General features: G+C 46.0%; 1 protein-coding gene across 8 annotated transcripts in view; it reads right to left on the reverse strand.

The window, feature by feature from the left end:
- FANCE (FA complementation group E) overlaps window positions 1-21,095 on the reverse strand; it is a 124,720-nt gene that overhangs the window by 58,475 nt on the left and 45,150 nt on the right. For all 8 annotated transcript variants that reach the window (XM_069238779.1, XM_069238778.1, XM_069238782.1 and 5 more), the window contains one exon: window positions 2,748-2,871. In XM_069238779.1, coding sequence (XP_069094880.1) covers window positions 2,748-2,871 — 124 coding nt within the window. The remainder of the gene's footprint in view (window positions 1-2,747; window positions 2,872-21,095) is intronic.

The raw sequence follows: 21,095 nt of genomic DNA on the forward strand, positions 1-21,095 counted from the left end.
CAGAGCATCTCAAGACCTTAACCCACCTGTTGGTTCTCCTTGATTGGACTCCATGTCCAAGTGTGCAGCCTCTTTTCAACCCGACTGGCCCATTGACTAACACTGTGCACCTAACGCTGAACTACACCTCTGCACCTGGGTGCCGAAGTGCCGCCCGGAGTGACCCATTAGTGCATACTGCCATCATTTCTGAGAGCCATGAAGCATTAAGAATAGCACCCCTCCCCAATTTCCTGCTCTGAGACACCTCCACTGCTCCTTTCTGCAACAGTAATGCCACCTCCTGTTGCAGGATCCAAAGATTATTCTCTGACCGAAGGGCCGGACATCGAAGGGTCAGGAGAGGGATCCATTTGAAGCAAACAGCATATTATTTTATGTTATCTGCAAGACACATTGGTCCGTCGTAATGGTCTTCCAGGCCTAAAGAGAAAACAATACCCTCCCTCTAACTAGCTGTGTGTGTTTCTTCAAGGAGGAACACAATCTGCTTTCCTGGTGGTTTGGGCGAGAACAAGAAAAAGGAGGAACGTTGCTGGGTCTGCCCTTGCTATGGCCCCTGAAGGAACTGATTAGGTTGTTGGATGGGTTGGGAAGATTGCTGAAGGTGAAAAGGAATCCCCTTGGAGTAGCCCCAAAACCTCCTGTACTGCCTGTGAAACTCCAGAGCAGGAGATGCCAGGCCCAAAGACTAGGCAATTGTTCTTCCTTTCTCAAATTGTTCTCACAGTGAATCTGCCTGAGGCCCAAAAAGACAGGAACCTTGAAGTTGAATGTCAATTAAGGTGGCTTGGACAATACCAGAAAAGCCCACAAAACACAGACAAACATGCTGTTTTAGTGCCAGAGTTAATTTGCCAGAATGAATCTTGGCCATCCCTTACCACCTCTGCAACCTTATCCTCCATGGGGTCAGGCAAACTTGGTACTATCTTGCCCACCATTTCCCAAATGCATGTGCATACTTAGCGAGGAGCCATGTGCCATTCATAGATCAAAGTGGCAGGATTCTGGCTGAGAAAACCTTTTTTCCGAGTGCCCATAGCTTTTTTGACTACCTGTCAGAGGGTGCATTGGGAAAAGCATGTGTTTCTGTGGATCATGATGCCTGCATTCCTGCAGAGGAAGTCTGGGTCACACAGTGTCAGTCTGTAACGTCTTGCAATCCTTCTGCTGACTGCTGGGGCAGATGTAGGTTTGTCCCTTGCCACTTTCATTACGTTTATGAGAGCATTGTTAAAGGGAAGAAGTTGTTCAGTTGTCTAAATAGGCTGGAGAATATCTATAAGGATATTCGACTTGGCCTCCACTGTTGGAAATGGCAATTTGAGCACTTCTGATAACTCCCTCAAGACTGCTTTAAGGAACCTCCAGGGTGGTGGCCCCAAGCAGCACTCATTGTTTACATCAGGTGAGATGTCTAATCCACTGGTGTTTTGGAATGGCCAATGGTTAGAGATGTAGGAGTCATCAGGAGGCAGCAAACTGGCTGTCTCACTGCTGTCATCATCATCATCATAATGAGGGACGTTTAGTGTCATCTATATCCAGTCAGAGTCTGAATGCTATAGGTCGTCCAAGATTTGCCAATTTGCCAATTTTCACTTTGTGGAACAGGACCGGGCTAGATACACACCTTCTGTATCTGGCCGCTTCCACAAGGCGTAATTCCTTCCTCCGGGACTGCAGAAGAATGGACTTATGACTGTCAGAAAGGACTTGAAGAAGGGGCTGGTGAAGAAGGCAGAGGAGGAGCCTCCAGACCAGAATGTGGAGCAGGCACAAATCCGACTGCTTCCATAGGGGTGCAGTATTACAGCACTGGGGATGACTGGTGCGAAGGAAAACCCCAGAGGTGGTATCCCCATCAAAGGCCCAAATGGCTTCATGAGGACCTTACGCAAACAAGAAGGAACCGTGGCATTCCGGAACAATGCCATTAAGGCATGTAGGAAAAAAGCTGGATTGCTGCCTGGCACTGTAAATTCCAAGAAGGCTGGGAACGATGCTGGCATGGCACCAGGAATGGCACTGGGGAACGTGCCTGGCAATGGAGTTTGGACCTGTACCGAAGCCAGAGTTGATGGATATGGTGTGATGTCAGTTTTAAAGGAGGGGTTCACTGGGATGGAGAACACAAAAGTGACCTACCATTTGAGTGGTTGCAGTACTTGGTAGGGGCGTCTTCATTAACCTTTTTCTTCTTGTGGTTCATCTTCTTTTCCTTTGAAGATATGGATGAAAGAGAAAAATGTGATATCAACTGAGTTCGTACGCAAACAGCGATGAGGCAGACTCTCATTGCGCACCATGAACAATTTTGCCTCCCTCTTCTAGTTCGCTTTAGTGTGCTTCAGGCCTGGAAACCAAAGGCAGACCTTGTGATGGTCTGAAATTACATCTGTCCATAACCTGGACTTCTTAGGAGGTAACATTCCTAACACACTGCAAAAAGTTTTGAAGAGAAAATGATCAAAAACAGAAAAAAGCCTAGGCAGCAGCTTGAAGGACGCAGAAAGAGGGGAATTGATGTCAGGATGCCTCTACTATGGCTCCAGGATGGCAACCGGGGCCAAAATGGAACTAGGGCCACCTATCAGCGAGGGAGAGATATTACAAGTTTAAGGATCCCGTCCGGTACCTTGGGGTATTCAAAAGATGAGGAATCTGCAGGCAGAAATATCCATCAGGAGGCCAGGTTTAGCATAATGAACAAATCATATTCAGGAGCCTCACTCTGAAATTACCTTTCTCTGGAGTCAACAGAAGGGGGCCAATCAGAGCACTGCAAGTTGCATGCGCATACTTTGAGCTGAACAAGGTGAGAGCTGTGATGAGAAGCCGGGAGGCAGGTTCTGTGAGGAGTAGAACCTACAGCGGAAGAGAGACATATCAGGTTATTACATACATCTGTGGGATAATGAAATTGATACAAGACAACAGGTAACAGTCTGTGACAGAATGGAACAAGGGAGACTGCTTCCGAGTTTACTGCAAGGTTTTTTTTTTCCCGGAAGGGATGGTCAGGTATGCATTTTTTTTTATGAGTTATGAGTTACAGTTCTTTAATTAGGTCCGTGAAGAGATTGCCCTAAATAACAAGAGCACTTTACAAGTGAACGGGTGGTGCAGATGGGTGTGCTGATACAGCAGGTGCTAGAGTTTGCCACCATCCAGACAACGAGTCTTTGACTGCTGTCCAGCATGAGCAAACGTTGGCTGTCAGTGTCTCTTCACAGAAGATGTCTAACATCCCTGCCTGGTCAGATCAGATGCAGATTGCCCCATCTTCAGAAAAGATTTGCACAGTTTATATGCTGTCTAAGCAGAACAATATGAGTTACTTTCTAAGGAGGGGAAAATGGGGTAGAGATGTCTACACAGACCAAGTTGGCAAAAGGGAAGCTGATCCTAAGATACAAACACAATCAGTTAGGGGATTTCCTATTGAAAACGTGGAATAGTTCCAATTCTGTTACTCTACTGATATGCTCATGCATGGAAATAATAACTGATTCAAATAAAGTAGAATTTGAGATTTGCGCCACACCACAAGCATATTTGATTAGGTAACTTATGAATGGATGGTTTAACTTTATTAAGGTTTCTTTAACCGTGCACTGTTTTATGCATCTACATGTGGCATACGATAGACTAAAAAACATAAGTTGGATCATGGGGCAACAAGCTACCACTGTGTAAGATTAGAACCTTCATTAATTTTTTCAAGCCTTAATGTTTTCAGTTTTGCAGTAACAAGTAAACAATCAAGCAGCACCATTAACATTGAGAATATACATAGCTCACATCACCTTAAGACACAGTAGCATTGCACTGTTCAGGAGGCAAGTATCTAAAAGCAGTATCATGACACAGCGAAACAGTGGAGGTAGTGATATTTCCAATGAGGACGACTACAGGTCTAAGAGTCAGTCAGTGTCTTCAGCATTCAAGCGCATGCCTTCAATAAGCTGTGTTAATTAAATGACAGCCAACGACCTGCATGTAGCAGACCAGAGGACGGAGCACACAGAAAAACGACAATACTATGTAGCTTCTAGAAGACAAGACACAGGGAGCAATTAAAACACTTCCGCTGCAAACATGGATGAAAGATAGGCACTCAAAGCATAATGAGACTAAGGGCAATAACACACAGCATGGACTGCGATGGAAGGTCTCCATCCCTACATCTCTAAATTTGTTCCCTTCCTCTCCATCCTCCCTGTTATTTAGGTACACTCTACCGCCAACTTTCAATTAACCACTGGATAATTCTTCAAGCTTCTCTCCTCACCAACCTTCTTTCACCTTCATCAATTCAACCCCAATCTCTTCTCCTCGTTCCTTACAAAAATGCAGTTCATGACAAATGGTGTGAGGCTTAACAACTGGTTCAGTAGAACATCACAGAAACAGAACAGTGTACACAATACGCCCTGGCATACTACAGCAGGTAATATGCACACCACCAAATCCAAGGGACCTAAAAAAAGGCAACAGACCCATACATACACACAGAGTGCATACAATTGTGGAATGTTGAAAAATTGGAACTTACCCCAAAACCGTTATGGAGACATCTACTGTGATAACCCAGACAATAACAGACAAAGGCAATGGGCAGTGAAGTTAAACCAACAGAAACTGTAACAGGCCACCTGCAGGCAAAATGTATAAGATTGAGATATGGTGGGGCGTGACTTGATGCCAACCAAGGTGGCCACACTTGCAGGCAGCTCTGTGACCGCCGTTTAAACATCTCTATCATCTGTCTAATTTTTCATCTCTAAATGCTCATCCCGAGGTGGAGGTGCTTTCTGTGTCACCCTCTCCCCAACCTGCAGATTGGGCTGCAGATGGTGTTGCTGTTCGAGCGGGCCCAGGCGCAAGGCTGAGAGTAAAGGTGCGGCTGCCCGCTGAGGCCAGAGACTGCTCCCAGTGATATCCCTCCTATCCCCTGGGTCACAGGGGTGTGCCCTACTGGATGGTGGGGACACAAATAAGCCTGCTGCCAGTGGCCAACAGGCTACTTGATTGCTGTACGGGGGCTGCTGAGAGCGGGCCGCATCCCAGCGTCGGAGCTTCAGCCCGCATAAAGGCACAGGCCCTACATACCGCAGCATGGGCGTAGGAAGTGTGGGGGACGCGGGGGATGTATCCCCCCCAGATTTTGTTTGTCCTGTTCACACCTGTCGGCATTAAGGGTGCTCATAAGAACAAAGGGCACGAGGAGGAGAAAAGAGTTTTGGATGATTACTGTCTGCATCACCTGCTGCCTTGAAGAGGAGCACTGCAGGATGCCTTCAAGAGGAGCTGCAAGACATTGAACAAGATCTAAAGAGATAACAGAGTCCCACTCAGCTGGACACCTGCAGGCTAGAAAGGAGACTCTGTGAAACACAACGTTTGTATTTGCCAAAGATCACACAAGTTGGTGAAACAGTGAAGTCGTGATTGGGCCCAGATTTTACCTTTTCACACAAAAATTTAGCTATTAGAAGGATATTTTTTTATAACATTTATGTTTAATGGTTTGTTATCTAGGTAATGAAGGGCTTGATTATAGAGTGGCTAACAGGGAGAAGCCATATTTCATTTTGGGCCGTTATGTCTAGCGTTATTATATATGTTGTTATCGTTACATACTTGAGCATATTGAAGTATATTATCTTTTCTCTATCTTTTCTTCACTGTACTCTGAAACAATCTACCCTATGCCACTGTACCCTACACCACTTTTCTCCACTCTGTGCTACTCTACGCCACTGCAATCTATGCTGTACCTGTCACGACTCACGTGCTGCTGGCGCCTGGAAACCGCAGATCTAGTGGCGTAGGTCTTGAGGGTTCGGCTTTGGCCCAGAAAGGGGCGACTCTTTCTAGTAGCCACGGTGCTGCAGGCAGTGGAAACGCCAAGAACAGACCGTGCCCTTTAGAATTAGTGCCAGAGGGAAAAAACCCCAATAAAGGGGAAAAAACCTCCAAAAAATGGATTCCTGAAACGAAAACAAAACCAGGAATCAAACAGGAACAAAATGCAGGTAAATGCAAAATCGAAAAGATTCAGAACCGAAGGCTAAGAATCAGGAGCGAAGACACAATCTGAGCAGAAAGTGATGCAGCGCAAGGAAAGGGAGAAAACAGAGCCCTTATATACCAAGAAACAGGAAGTGACCAACAGGAAGTAAAAAGACACCATTTTAGATAGGGAAAAAGTACATAGGATAGAATAGAACAGGAACCATAGAAAATAGGGACCAAGGAATGCTGGGAAGAAAAAGGTAACATGGGAAGGGGGGAAAGACATAAAGAAAGGACAAAAAATGCCTCGAAAAGGTAAAGAAGAAAAAGTAGAAGAAGAAAGAAAAAGAAACAGGTAAGGAGGGGTCAGGGGAGAACAGGGACACCACAGAAGGCAGAGCGAGGCCCAAAATAATATCTGGGGCCTCGCGCTGTACAAAGAAGACTCGGGGCGCGCCGCGTCCAGAGAACGCGCTGCGCGGCGCGAGCCGAATGCTCGGCTCGCGCCGCACCACGCGGCGCAACAGTAGGTCCCCCCCCCGAAGGTCCAGGTTTGAAGGGAAACAAACGATGAAAACGAGAAATCAAAAGAGGGGCGTGAACAGAAGAAGCATCTTCCCAAGAGCATTCACTAAGAGGATAACCCTTCCAGTGAATCAAATACTGAAGACGCCGGTGAAAAAGGCGGGAGTCACAAATTTCTTGAACCTCATATTCAGGGACATCATTCACCAACACAGGAGGAGGACAAGGAAACTGACGAGAGAAAGGATCAGGGACATAAGGTTTGAGTTGGGATACATGAAAGACCGGATGAATTTTCCAAGTATGAGGCAAGCGAAGACGAACAGTGACAGGATTGAGCAACTGAAGAATACGAAAAGGCCCATAAAAGCGAGGCGTGAACTTATTCAGAGAAAGACGAGAGGGCAAGAATTTGGAAGAAAGCCAGACTTTATCCTGAGGGTGATAATCGGGAGTGGGTCCACGTTTCTTATCAGCGATCTTCTTCATATACCTCTTAGTGTGCAATAAATTAGATCTAATGAGCTTATGGAGTTGCAGGAGACGTTTGGAAAAAGATGTAATGGCAGGCAGAGGAGAGGTAGATTGAGGAGCAGTAGGAAAAGAGGTCGGATGATAGCCATAGGAACAGAAAAAGGGAGTGACCTTGGAGGCACTATGGACAGAATTGTTGTAGGAATATTCAGCAATAGGAAGATAAGTGTTCCAGTTGCTTTGGGTGGAATTACAAAAACAACGAAGGTATTGTTCTAGTCCTTGATTCAAACGCTCAGTTTGTCCATTGGTCTGAGGATGGAAACCGGATGATAGTGCTATATTGATATTCAGTGTCTTGCAGAAATGTTTCCAAAACCGGGAAATATACTGGGGACCCCTGTCAGATACAATGGTATGTGGAAGTCCATGGAGACGGAAAATATGGTCGATAAATATCTGGCTCAATTCTTGGGATGTTGGTAATTTCTTTAGAGCAGTAAAGTGGGCCATCTTAGTGAAAGAATCAACAGTGACCATGATAACCTGGTTTCCAGCTGATGGCGGAAGTGAACACATAAAGTCAGTGGAAATAGTATGCCATGGCGTTGGTGGAACTGGCAAAGGCTGTAGTAATCCTGCAGGTCTGCTACGGGGAATCTTGACTTGGGCACATATGGGACAAGCCTGAACATATCTTTCGACATCTGATTTCCAGGTAGGCCACCAGAAAGATCGCGAAAGAAGTTCTTGTGTGGCCTTAATACCTCTATGTCCAGCAACCGGTGAATCATGGCACATCTGTAATGCTTTGTCTCGCACTCTGTTAGTAGGGAGGAATAACAGCTTCTGATGAAAAAAGAATCCTTCTTTCTTGCATAAAAAGGTTCTTAAGTTCTCTATTTCGCTATTAGACAGGCTGGAATACTCCAGTCGTACCTCATCCAGAAAAGATTGAGCAACTCCAATGATCTTACTAGGCTCCAGTAGAAACTGAGATGGGGAAGGAGTACAATCTGGATAGCGTCGAGACAGAGCATCAGCCAGAATGTTTTGAGATCCAGGAATATAGGTGATGTAAAAGTCATACTGACTAAAGAAAAAGGCCCAACGCGCCTGGCGACTATTTTGGCATACAAAATTACGTAGACATTGCAGATTACGGTGATCTGTTCTCGCCTCGAAAGGCTCCTTGGATCCCATCAGAAACTGTCTCCATTCGATGCAGGCTGTCTTCAGAGCTAACAACTCTCTTTCTAGTACAGAGTAATGTTGTTCAGCTGAAGAGAGAATATGGGACAAATAGAAAACAGGATGTTCAAGACCATCATCTTCTTGAAGTTGAAGCAAGACTGCTCCAATAGCTTTTTCGGAAGCATCGGTAACTACGATAAACTGTTTATTGGTATCTGGATGTCTCAAGATGGGAGCTTGAGTGAATGCCTTCTTTAATTCTTGAAAAGCTGTTTCAGCCGCCTTGGTCCAGACAAACCCCTGTTTTAGATTTTCCTTCTTTAAGGTATGGGTTATATGGCTGGTCTGTTTGGCAAAGTCTTGAATGAACTGTCGGTAAAAATTTGCTAATCCTAGGAAACATTGTGTTTCTTTGATAGAAGAGGGAGAAGGCCACTCTAGAATTGCTTGTACCTTTTCTAGGTCCATAGCTATGCCGGTGGAACTTAAATGATAACCCAGATATTTGACTTCCGTCTTATCGAACTCACACTTTTCGGGTTTACAGAATAGTTGATGTGCTCGGAGTCTGTGAAGGACTTGTTTCACATGAGAAGAATGGAGTTCGGGGCGTCTGGAAAAAATAAGGATGTCGTCCAAGTAGATTACGAGTGTCTGGTTCAAGAGATCGGAAAATATTGAGTCCATAAACCTTTGAAATATAGCAGGAGCGTTCGTAAGACCAAAGGGCATGACTTTATATTCAAAATGACCGAACGGTGTCCTGAATGCTGTTTTCCACTCGTCTCCTTCTTTTATACGTAAAAGGTGGTAAGCTCCCCGAAGATCCAACTTGGTAAAACGTTGAGCCCCTCTGACTGCCTCTAAAATATCCTTAATGAGGGGCAAAGGATAACGATCCTTTATAGTTATCTTGTTTAGGCCTCGAAAGTCTATGCAAGGACGAAGATCTTTGGTCTTCTTGGGTACAAAAAAGAGAGGAGCCCCTGCTGGAGAAGATGATGGAACAATGAGACCACCCTGTACATTTTCCTCCAGATACTCCTTAAGAACTTCCTTTTCAGGTTCCGTGAGAGAATACATCCTCCCAAAGGGAACGACTGTTCCAGGTTCCAAAGGAATAGCACAATCGTACTCTCGATGTGGAGGTAATACAGGTCTGGATGGTTTTTGAAACACGTCTTGGAACTCTAAATAATGTTCAGGAACCCCTTGGACAGTGTTGATGGAATACTCCGTAGTACTCTTCATAGGTGTTAATCTGTTTGGTGACCAATATTTATCGGAAGCAAAGCAATTTTCTTGACAAAACTGTGAGGATAAAGAAATTGTCCGGGTTACCCAGTTCACATATGGGTTATGTCTAGTTAACCATGGAATTCCGAGAATAATGGTATGGTTGGGAGATGAAATGAGATCAAAAGAGAGGTGTTCTTGATGATTACCAAACTGTAAATTTAACATCAAGGTCGTAGTATCGACTGGACCTGAGGATATTAAAGATCCATCCACGGTGTGTACCTGTTCAGGAATGTCTTTGGGTTGAGTGGGAATTTGCAGATTAGTGGCCCATGTCTTATCCATGTATATACCACTAGCACCACAATCCAATAATGCCATAGTTCTTTCTTGGCGGCCATCAGGTAGTTGTAATATGACTGGTAACACGAACAAGTAAGTTGTATTGTCGTTGAATGAGCTGATAGAAGGTATAGCCGATGATCCCGTCCCCTCCCTTCTTACAGAGGACGGGAGGTGGCGTTTCCCAAGGGTCTAGGTGGACGTACAGGACATGTACGAAGCAGGTGACCAGCAGAACCACAGTAGAGGCACAATCCCTTCTTCTGTCTGTCTTCCTTCTCACTAGCAGAGAGTGGCCCTCGAGCAGTATCCACTTGCATGGGTTCCCCTTCTATATCTTTAGCAGGAGGACGAGATTCCTCAGGATGAGGTGGATACATCCGTGAAGAGCTTGGCTGAGACGCTCCTCTACTCCTTCTCTTCTCCATTCGTCGTTCTTGAAGACGATACTCGATGGAAAGTGCTTGATCCATGAGGCCACGAAGATCTTCAACTCTGGTGGAATGTACTAATTCATCCTTAATTTCTTCCTTAAGTCCTCTGCGAAACAAAGTTACCAGGGTACGCTCCACCCAAGTGGTCTCTGCCGCTAATTGACGGAAACGTGTAATATATCGGAGGACATCCTGGGAACCTTGCTGGATATCACATAATGCTTCCTCTGCCGAGGCTTCCAATCCTGGGCGACTAAACATTTGTTTGAAGCGGGTCACGAAGGCAGAATAGTCCGACAATACTGGATCGTTGGATGACACCATCGGGGTTGCCCAGGCCAAGGCAGGACCGGATAATGCACTAATAAGATATCCCACCTTTGTCCTGTCATGAGAGAATTGGCTAGGTCTGAAGGCGAAGTAAACCGTTAATGCATCCAGGAATTCACGCAGTTTAGTTGGTTCACCAGAGAAGCGAGGCGTTGAGGCGGAGATAGTCGGAACATCGCCACTGCGGAGGGCCAAAGCCTGTCGTAAGACCGCATTCTCGTTGCGCAATTGTTGCAATTCCTGAGCTTGTTGTTGAATAGTAGTCAAAAAAGATGAATCAGGATCTGCAGCCGCCGCCACTGTGTCATCCATAGTATCAGAAGATGTCGGAATGGTTTGGCGCTGCATTCTGTCACGACTCACGTGCTGCTGGCGCCTGGAAACCGCAGATCTAGTGGCGTAGGTCTTGAGGGTTCGGCTTTGGCCCAGAAAGGGGCGACTCTTTCTAGTAGCCACGGTGCTGCAGGCAGTGGAAACGCCAAGAACAGACCGTGCCCTTTAGAATTAGTGCCAGAGGGAAAAAACCCCAATAAAGGGGAAAAAACCTCCAAAAAATGGATTCCTGAAACGAAAACAAAACCAGGAATCAAACAGGAACAAAATGCAGGTAAATGCAAAATCGAAAAGATTCAGAACCGAAGGCTAAGAATCAGGAGCGAAGACACAATCTGATCAGAAAGTGATGCAGCGCAAGGAAAGGGAGAAAACAGAGCCCTTATATACCAAGAAACAGGAAGTGACCAACAGGAAGTAAAAAGACACCATTTTAGATAGGGAAAAAGTACATAGGATAGAATAGAACAGGAACCATAGAAAATAGGGACCAAGGAATGCTGGGAAGAAAAAGGTAACATGGGAAGGGGGGAAAGACATAAAGAAAGGACAAAAAATGCCTCGAAAAGGTAAAGAAGAAAAAGTAGAAGAAGAAAGAAAAAGAGACAGGTAAGGAGGGGTCAGGGGAGAACAGGGACACCACAGAAGGCAGAGCGAGGCCCAAAATAATATCTGGGGCCTCGCGCTGTACAAAGAAGACTCGGGGCGCGCCGCGTCCAGAGAACGCGCTGCGCGGCGCAACAGTACCACTCTACTCTACACCACTCTACTCTGCAGCACTCTACACTACGCCACTGCAATCTATGCTATTCTACTCTAACCATTGCACAATACACCCCTACACTCATCACCATTTTACTCAAATCCAATGCACTCTATGCCACTGCACTCTATGCCAATCTACTCTGCACCGCAGCACTCTATTACACTGCTTTCAATGCCACTGAACTCCACGCCACTCTACTCTGCACCACTGCATTCAATGCCACTGGACTCTGTACCACTGCACTCTTTTCTGCACCACTGCACTCCAATCTACTCTAAACCACTCCACTGTAGGCCCTTCACTCTACTTTGAAATCATCTCCTCTATGCGACTGCAATCTACGCAACTCCACTCTATGCTATGCCAGTCTAATCTTCCCTGCACCACTCCAATGTACCATGCGCCACTCCAATCTGCTCTGCACCGTTCTATGCTACTGCACTCTACGTCACTATGCTCCACTCTGCAACAATCTACTCTTCACCACTATACTGTACTCTGCAGCAATCTACTCCATGCCACTGCACTCTATGTCACTCTATTCTACTCAGCACCACTGTACTCTAAGCCACACTTCTCTACTCTGTATCACTCTACATGACTGCACTCTACACCAATGCATTCTATGCCACTCTACTCTACACCACTGCCCTTTATGACACTCTACTCTGCAACACTGCACTCTGCCACTGAACTATACTCCTCTCTACTCTGCACCACTGCACTCTACTCTGCACCACTCAACTATATGCCACTCTACACAAATGTACTATATGCCACTACACTATGCCACTCTACTCTGCATCACTGCACCCCACCATTGCACTCTACACCAGTCTACTCTACCTTGCACCACTCCACTCTACCATGCACCGCATCACTCTATGACACAGCACTCTGAACAACTGCAATCTATGCAGTGCCACTCCACTCTGCTCCCCTCTACTCTTCACCACTCTACGCTACTGCACTGTACGCTAAACCAGTGCTGTCTTCGTCAATGCACTCTACACCACTTTACTCAAAACCAACGCATTCTATACCACCACACTCTACGCCAATCTACTTTGCACCACTGTACTCTATGCCATTTCACTCTAGACCACCCAAATCCACTCTATGACACTTCACTCTGACATTACACTCCATGATACTAGACGCTGACACTCTATTCCATTAAACTCTAACACTTTCTCCACTCTGTAACTCCCTACACAACTCCCTGTACGCCACTCCATTCCACTTTACTCCACTCTATGCCACTCCACACCACTCTATGCCACTTCAATCTACGATACTCTACTCAACGCCACTGCACAGCCCTCTATGCCACTCCACTATTCAACAATGTACTATGCTCAACAACACTCTACCCAACTTTCTCTATGCTAGTTCATGTTACTTTACTTCACTATACTCCAGTTCACTCTTATTTATGCCTTTCCACTCTGACACTCTGCCACTCCACTCTATTACACTGTGAAACTACTCCACTCTACTACTACTTTATGGCATTGGCGCTTGATTAGAGATTCAGATCTCCATTGATTGCCTTGTCACTCATATGAGACGTGAGTCAGATTTATCTTCGCCGTTTTGGTTACAAGCACTATGTAACCCTAAAAAGAAAAAGGGAGCACACTGCCTTGCATTCAAGCGGAAAATAGCCCCAAGGCATCATGATAAATGACTGCATTTACCATGATGCCTTGGGGCTATTTTTCGCTTGAATGCAAGGCAGTGTGCTCCCTTTTTCTTTTTGGATGTCTAAATGACGGCTCCCATGAGCCTCTTGCTGATGAGCACTGGCGATGCACCTGTGTGCCTACTGAGTGGTACAAAAACCTGTGAAGACGTTTGGCGGCATTTCAAGCGACCCCTTCAGTTACATACGCTCTCTGCTGATGATGGCTGAAAGCCAGAAACACGTGTCCAGAGATACGGCACTCGCTGCACCTACCTTAGGTGAAAGACTTTCTACAGCGATACGACACTTGCTGCACCTACTAAGGGTGAAGAATTTTTTGAAAAATTCTTGCTATTTATATTTAAATGACTGCATTTACCATGATGCCTTGGGGCTATTTTCCGCTTGAATGCAAGGCAGTGTGCTCCCTTTTTCTTTTTGGATGTCTAAATGACGGCTCCCGTGAGCCTCTTGCTGACGAGCATTGGCGATGCACCTGTGTGCCTACCTAGTGGTACAAAAACCTGTGAAGACGTTTGGCGGCATTTCAAGCGACCCCTTCAGTTACATACGCTCTCTGCTGATGACGGCCGAAAGCCAGAAACACGTGTCCAGAGATACGGCACTCGCTGCACCTACCTTAGGTGAAAGACTTTCTACAGCGATACGGCACTTGCTGCACCTACTAAGGGTGAATAATTTTTTGAAAAATTCTTGCTATTTTATTTAAATGACTGCATTTACCATGATGCCTTGGGGCTATTTTCCGCTTGAATGCAAGGCAGTGTGCTCCCTTTTTCTTTTTGGATGTCTAAATGACGGCTCCCGTGAGCCTCTTGCTGACGAGCACTGGCGATGCACCTGTGTGCCTACTGAGTGGTACAAAAACCTGTGAAGACGTTTGGCGGCATTTCAAGCGACCCCTTCAGTTACATACGCTCTCTGCTGATGACGGCCGAAAGCCAGAAACACGTGTCCAGAGATACGGCACTCGCTGCACCTACCTTAGGTGAAAGACTTTCTACAGCGATACGGCACTTGCTGCACCTACTAAGGGTGAATAATTTTTTGAAACATTCTTGCTATTTATATTTAAATGACTGCATTTACCATGATGCCTTGGGGCTATTTTCTGCTTGAATGCAAGGCAGTGTGCTCCCTTTTTCTTTTTACTATGTAACCCTTTTAACTCAAGCTTAACGAAGGCTTAGGATGATCCTGATACCTGTCTAGGGGATCGAAATATCGTCGGCCAAAGTACCTTGACTTGAATTTGTGATATTGTACATAAGTTGGGATAAGCATAGGTACTATGAGCTCATGACTTCTTGATTCACTATTTGAGTCATTCATGTAAAAGTGGGTGTATAACAGCGTGTAAATCACTATTGTGGATGCTAACCTTGTGGGAAAGTAGCCTCTTTCTAGCTTGGTTACCCCCACATTTGGCCTGTTTGCCAGTGTGTTTGAGTGTGTCTACTGGGATCCTGCTAATCAGGACCCCAGTAGTTATGCTCTCTCCCTTAAATTATGGTTGTTGCATACTGGTAACCCAGTATTTCACCCAAGATTGTCATACTGGTGCCCCCTTATAAGTCCCTAGTATATGGTACTTAGGTACCCAGGGCATTGGGGTTCCAGGAGATCCCTAGGGGCTGCAGCATTTTTTTTTGCCACACATGGGGAGCCCATGCAATGGCTTCTACAGAACTGCCATTGCAGCCTGCGTGAAAAGGTGCATGCACACTTTCACTGCCAGTTACACCGCACCAGGTCACTTATAAGTCACCCCTATAGCAGGCCCTCCAGCCCTGAGGGCAGGGTGCAGAGTACCTGTGTGTGAGGGCACCCCTGCACTAGCAGAGGTGCCCCCACGACCTCCAGGACCATTTTCCCAGACTTCAGGAGTGTGGGGATGCCATTTTACACGTGTACTGGAAATAGGTGACTACCTATTCCCAGCTACATAATGGTAACTCCAAACATAGGTATGTTTGGTATCAAACATGTTGGAATCATGCCCCAAGGCTTTTGCAAGCATTGGTTGTATGATTCCATGCACTCTGGGGGCTCCTTAGAGGACCCCCAGTATTGCCATTCCAGACTTCTGAGGTTTTCCAGGCAGCCCCAGCTGCTGCCACCTCTCAGCCAGGTTTCTGCCCTCCTGTTGGTTGAGAAGCTCAAGCCCAGGAAGGCAGAATAAAGGATTTCCTTTGATAGAGGGGTGTTACACCCTCTCCCTTTGGAAAATAGGTTTGGAAGGGGTAGCTTCCTTCCCCAGGCCACTGGAAATGCTTTAAAGGGCACATTTGGTGTTCTCCTTACATAATCCAGTGTACACCGGTTCAGGTACCCCCAGCCCCTGCTCTGGCACGAAACTGGACCACCACCCCAGGTGTGCTGCTCAGAGCTTCTCCAGAGGGACCCTGGGTTTTGCCATCTTGAATTCCAAGTTGGCAGCAAACTCTGGGAGCATCTGAGTGGCCAGTGCCAGCAGGTGGTGTCAGAGCCGTCCCCTGATAGGTGCTTACCTGTTTAGCTGATCAATCCCCCTTTCAGGGCTATTTAGGGTCTCTCCTTTGAGAGGTTCTTCAGATTCAGATTGCAAGACTCTGCATCCTTTACTTCACTTTCTCACCTAGGAAACTGCATCTGGACCCTCCAGGAACTCCACAAACTGCAACAACGAAGCAAAGACGACTTCTGCAACATTGTATCTCCAGCTCTTGCCAGCAAATGCAACTGTTTCCCGGTTGTGCATCCTCAGAGGACAGCCTGTCTTCAGTCTGCACCAGAAGAATGAACGAATCTCCCTTGGAGTGAAGGAGTCACTCCCCTGCTTCAGCAGGCACCTCTCTGCAACGATGACCATCTGCATGGGTCCCCTCTCCTGACGAGTTGCATGGATCCTGTATCACGGGTGGTGGACTGAAGTGGTCCTGATGGTCCTGACGTCCTACTGTCCAACATTGGTGGAGGTAAGAGCTTGCCTTCCCACGCAAGACAGTACTCCTGTGCACCACTTGTTTTTCAGTTGCCAAGGCTTGTTGGCATCCTTCTATGAAATTCTTTGTGTACCATGTAGCTTCGGCCCCCAGCACTCCTTCCTGAGATGCACCGCTTCCTGAGTGGTTCTCTGGCGGCGTGGGATCCTTTGTTTTTCTGCTGCGTGGGCCTCCTTTTGCAACTCCTTTGTCCCCATGCTGGGGACTCTTATGTGCGCTGCCTGGTATTCCGTGGGCTCTCTGAGTTGCTGAGAGCCCCCTCTGACTCCTCATCCTGGGTGGCCATTTTCCGCTAACCATGAGCTTTGCCTGTGCCAAGGCTTGTTGGTGGAATCCAGCGATGCAAACCAGTCTGCAATCATCTATCCGGTGTGGGATATCATCTGCACCCACCACGAACCCGCATCCATCTTCTTGGGTGCAGTACTGACTGTTGTTCTTCACCAGTGGTTCTTCTTTTGCACCTTGATTCGGGTTAGAAGGGGCTCCTGTCCTCCCTGGACTCTTCTGTGCTTCTTGGACTTAGTCCCATTCTTCCACAGGTCTTTAGGTCCAGGAATCCACCCTTTGTGTCTTGAAGTATCTTCTGGTTCTTGCATTATCTTCTTTCTCGTGTTCTTGTGTGTTCTAGGAAAGTTACTGTGATTTACTTCTGCTTTCCTGGGCTCTGAGGTGGGTTCTATTACTTACCTTTGGTGTTTTCTAATACTCCCAGCGCCCCTGTACACACCACACTTGCCTAGGTGGGAAACCGACATTCGCATTCCACTTTCTTAGTATATGGTTTGTTTCCCCAAGGCCCATTTCTAACCATTGTGACTTTCACTAATTGCACTGTTTTCTAACTGTTTTTATTGCTATTGCTGCATACTAGTGTAATTGGTGTAATACTTACCTTCTAAGGGAGTATAGTCTCTATGGTATTTTTGGCATTTGTGTCACTAAAATAAAGTACCTTTATTTTTGTAACACTTAGTATTTTCTTTCATGTGTGTGAGTACTGTGTGACTACAGTGGTATTGCATGCGCTTTGCATGTCTCCTAGATAAGCCTTGGCTACAGCTATCCCTAGAGAGCCTGGCGTCTAGACACTGCCTACATGTCACTAATAAGGGATAAATGGACATGGTATAAGGTGTAAGTACCATAGGTACCCACTACAAACCAGGCCAGCCTCTTCCAAACCACTGTACTGTATAGGTTACTTTTAAAAAATTTCTTGTAATTGGCAACATTGGGTCATCCAGATAACTTGTGTAATGCCTGAATACCAGTCTTTCTCGATTTCCCCTGTTGATGTTTTCCCACTACATTTGATCTTTTATATTTTGATTGAATAAATGCATAAAACATTCCATTTGCATACTACTTTAATATCATTGTTTATGGGAGTGGTGGTGCATTTTATTCAAGGGACCCCTGTTCCTTTAAAGTTAGTTTACTGCTACATTCTAGGACACTCTACTTACTCCATGATACTACGCCACACCAGTCGGTGACACATCATTCTCCTTTATGCCATTAACTTTCAGCCATGCTGAATAGTAGTCTCACTAGTGTACAGCATGGCTAAAACACATTGGCAAAGGCAATATAACTTGCATAGGCGAGAACTATTGGCTATGCCAATGCTTGTTTATAAGGTATGAACTTTAAGGTGACTTGCAATATCCTTATGTACACAGGGGGTATTTTACCCCATATAATACATGGTCACACCACCAACTTTCCCACAAACCACTTAAAACCTTAGTGCATAGCTTCTGTCATTCCAAGCTATTAAAGTAGAGCAGAAGAAAGAAAAGCAACATTCAGTTTTTTTGCTTTGAACAGCTGCATTAATTATGCTCTGTGACCTGATCTGCCTTTTACCTTGGCTGCTAGCTCTGGCAGAAGACAATGTAATGTCAGAATTCGACTGTAATAACCCTATCATAGTCATTTTCTGATGTCTTTTCTTTATAATCAGTAAATGTCTTTTCTTTACACGCAGTGACTTGGTGCATCACAAACAGCCGTTTCTAAAGAAATTAGTGACTGTAGTTTATACAGAGATTAGAGAATCCATGTTTATATAGCCTGTAACTCCAAGAGCTTCTTCAGTTGAAATGCTCCTAGTTATGATTGATGTGGAGCTGAGCTTCCCAAGATCACACAAAGGAGCAGAAGTGTTATTAGAACTATGGTTTCCGAGCACAGTTTACAACTGTTGTAACTAATCGCTTTTGATCTCTCCAGTGCGGTTCCAATTGGCATGAGGAGAAGGGCATGATGGGTGTGGGGCGCAAAGAGTATGTTCTTCCTTTTTACCCTCCTACCTTTATTTGCTTGGTGCATGAAGATGCAAGGTTAATCAACATGTTATTTTCACATTTGAGCTAATTACTTTGTGAATGTAAATAACAATAAAAGATACTTTCAGACTGTGAAAACATGCCTTCCTTTCTCCCTATTTCACTTCCAATATATATATATATATCTATATATATATATAAATATATATATATAGATATATATATATATATATCTATATATATAATTGTGTATATTTATCGGAGCCTGCAGTTCGTAAACAACGAGCGATTTGTATAGGGTTGATTGAAAGTTCCCCAAGGCTGTCCCTGTCCCCCCCAGAAATTTATTGTCTCCTACACCCCTGTACCGCAGCCTGCCTAAACAATTACAGAGGCAGCCGCAGGCCAGTTAGTCTATGTCTGGGAGTCCTGACGATAATACATCACGCAATGCCTGCGGACTGACTATCTGGGGACCTCGCCAAGGAGACCCCACCTCGTTCCCAGCACTTGGTGCATGGCCAAAACTAGCTGAGAGGTCACACGCCACGGCCACTTAGGGCTAGGGAGCCTGCTCAGTGGAGTGAAGAGCCCAGCACAGGATATGTAGATCTTCTCCCCTAAGGGGTGGATTCCCCGGTGAGCCTACATGGAGCGGCAGGCCGTGTTGGGGCCCTGAATTGATCTTGCTGAGAAGGCCTTGCACTCAGAGACTTTGTGGCAACCTTGTGGCCTTCTAAGGGACTGACGACACTAGAGGAGTGGAGCAGGATGCTTGAGACTTGGGGCACATGGCAGTTGCAATAGCTTGGACAAGTATACAGTCCCAGTGGCTACCTCTGGTGCTGAAGTGGGAGGGCCATTTAGGGGTGGGTGGGCTGGCCAAACTGCACATGATCGTACTGTGAAATCATGGAAGCAATACAATCCCTAAAGGGGACCATAGAGCCTAAACTGGATGCAGTAACTGTAGACATTAACCTCCTATGGGCTGATTTATGGAAAATCACTGACAAAGTCACTGTGGCTGAGACTCAAATAAGTGGACTCCAGTCGATGACTAAACGCCTTGAGGAACAAATACAGGCTCCGACAAAATGGAATGTCGCCATTGTGGCCAAATTGCAGAACCAGGAGGGTTGTGCGAGATGAAACAACATATGGGTGGTTGGGGTCCCCGAGGGCCCGCAGGGGGCTAGCACTGAACTCTTTCTGGAAGATCTCATTTTGAGCACTCTACGCCCCAAAAGAATGTCTAATTACTTCTCCATTGAGAGGACGCATAGGGTACCAACCCTGCCGCCCAAACTGGGTGCTGTGCCACAGATGCTCATTGCCTTAGTGTTTAACTATAGAGATCAAAATGTAGTCAGGCTACCCGTGTCTGTGGAGACTTGTAGTATGAGAACACATATGCAGTGCAGGTTGCATGAGGGGAGGGTTCTTGGGGACTCGGAGTCCCAGCAGATATGGGGGCAGACACTCACAACATCGATGGAAGTCAGAGGACAGCGATGCTTAAAAATACTGACAAGGAATGTAAATGGTCTTGGAAGCACAATTAAGCGCACTGCAGTCCTTCAATACCTCCGTCCCAGACCACTGAGGTAGTGTTACTGCAGGAATCGCATCTGCAGGGTAACCATTATAAGACCCTAGATAGATCTTTGTGGCACATGCTGGGTATTCAACCAATGCAGGGGAACGGGTATTCTTAGTAGAAAGTCAGTGCCTGTCACTCTCAACCGAACAGGGTCAGACCCCCTTTGCAAATATGTGGCTTTAATGGGACACTGCGAGGGCCCGACACTAAATGTCTGCTCCCTCTAAATCCTAACACGTCTTCATGGGACACCACTCCCCAAGGTCAGTGCCTTGCTTCTGGAGATGCCACCTGGGATCCTGATTCTAGGGGGACAAGTGAATGCAGTGGGTGACCCGGACAGAATGAGTAAGGTCGGCTCCCAGCCTGAGACCACTCCGTTGTGATACTTCATAGATGAGATGGGTCTGATAGATTTGTGGCACGCCCATAACCCACAACAAAGACAATACACATACTTCTCAGCACCTCACTGGAGCTTCTCCTGCACAGATCATATCTACACCAAGCAACTCCAGATGGGCAAATTAAGTGCCGCAGGACATCAGGCACAAGGGATCTCTGATCACTCCCCATGTAGAAGTGACACTGATGGAACTGGCTCAGAACACCACACTGGCACCTAGGCTCGATACATGGTAAATGCAAGACAATGATGTTAAAAAGAAACTTGGGGAAGCAGAAGAATGATACTTCTCGGAGGATTCCAAGTGTGTTTTGTGGGAAGCATTTAAAACAGTCATTCATGGATATGCACAGGTCTTAATTGGGGGAAAGAGGAAGAAGAAGAAAATACAGTATGAAACTACAGAACAAGACATAGTATCACTGGAAGCACAACTCCT

This window comes from Pleurodeles waltl, chromosome 6, assembly GCF_031143425.1.
Source record: "Pleurodeles waltl isolate 20211129_DDA chromosome 6, aPleWal1.hap1.20221129, whole genome shotgun sequence".
In the NCBI taxonomy this organism is placed as follows: domain Eukaryota; kingdom Metazoa; phylum Chordata; class Amphibia; order Caudata; family Salamandridae; genus Pleurodeles; species Pleurodeles waltl.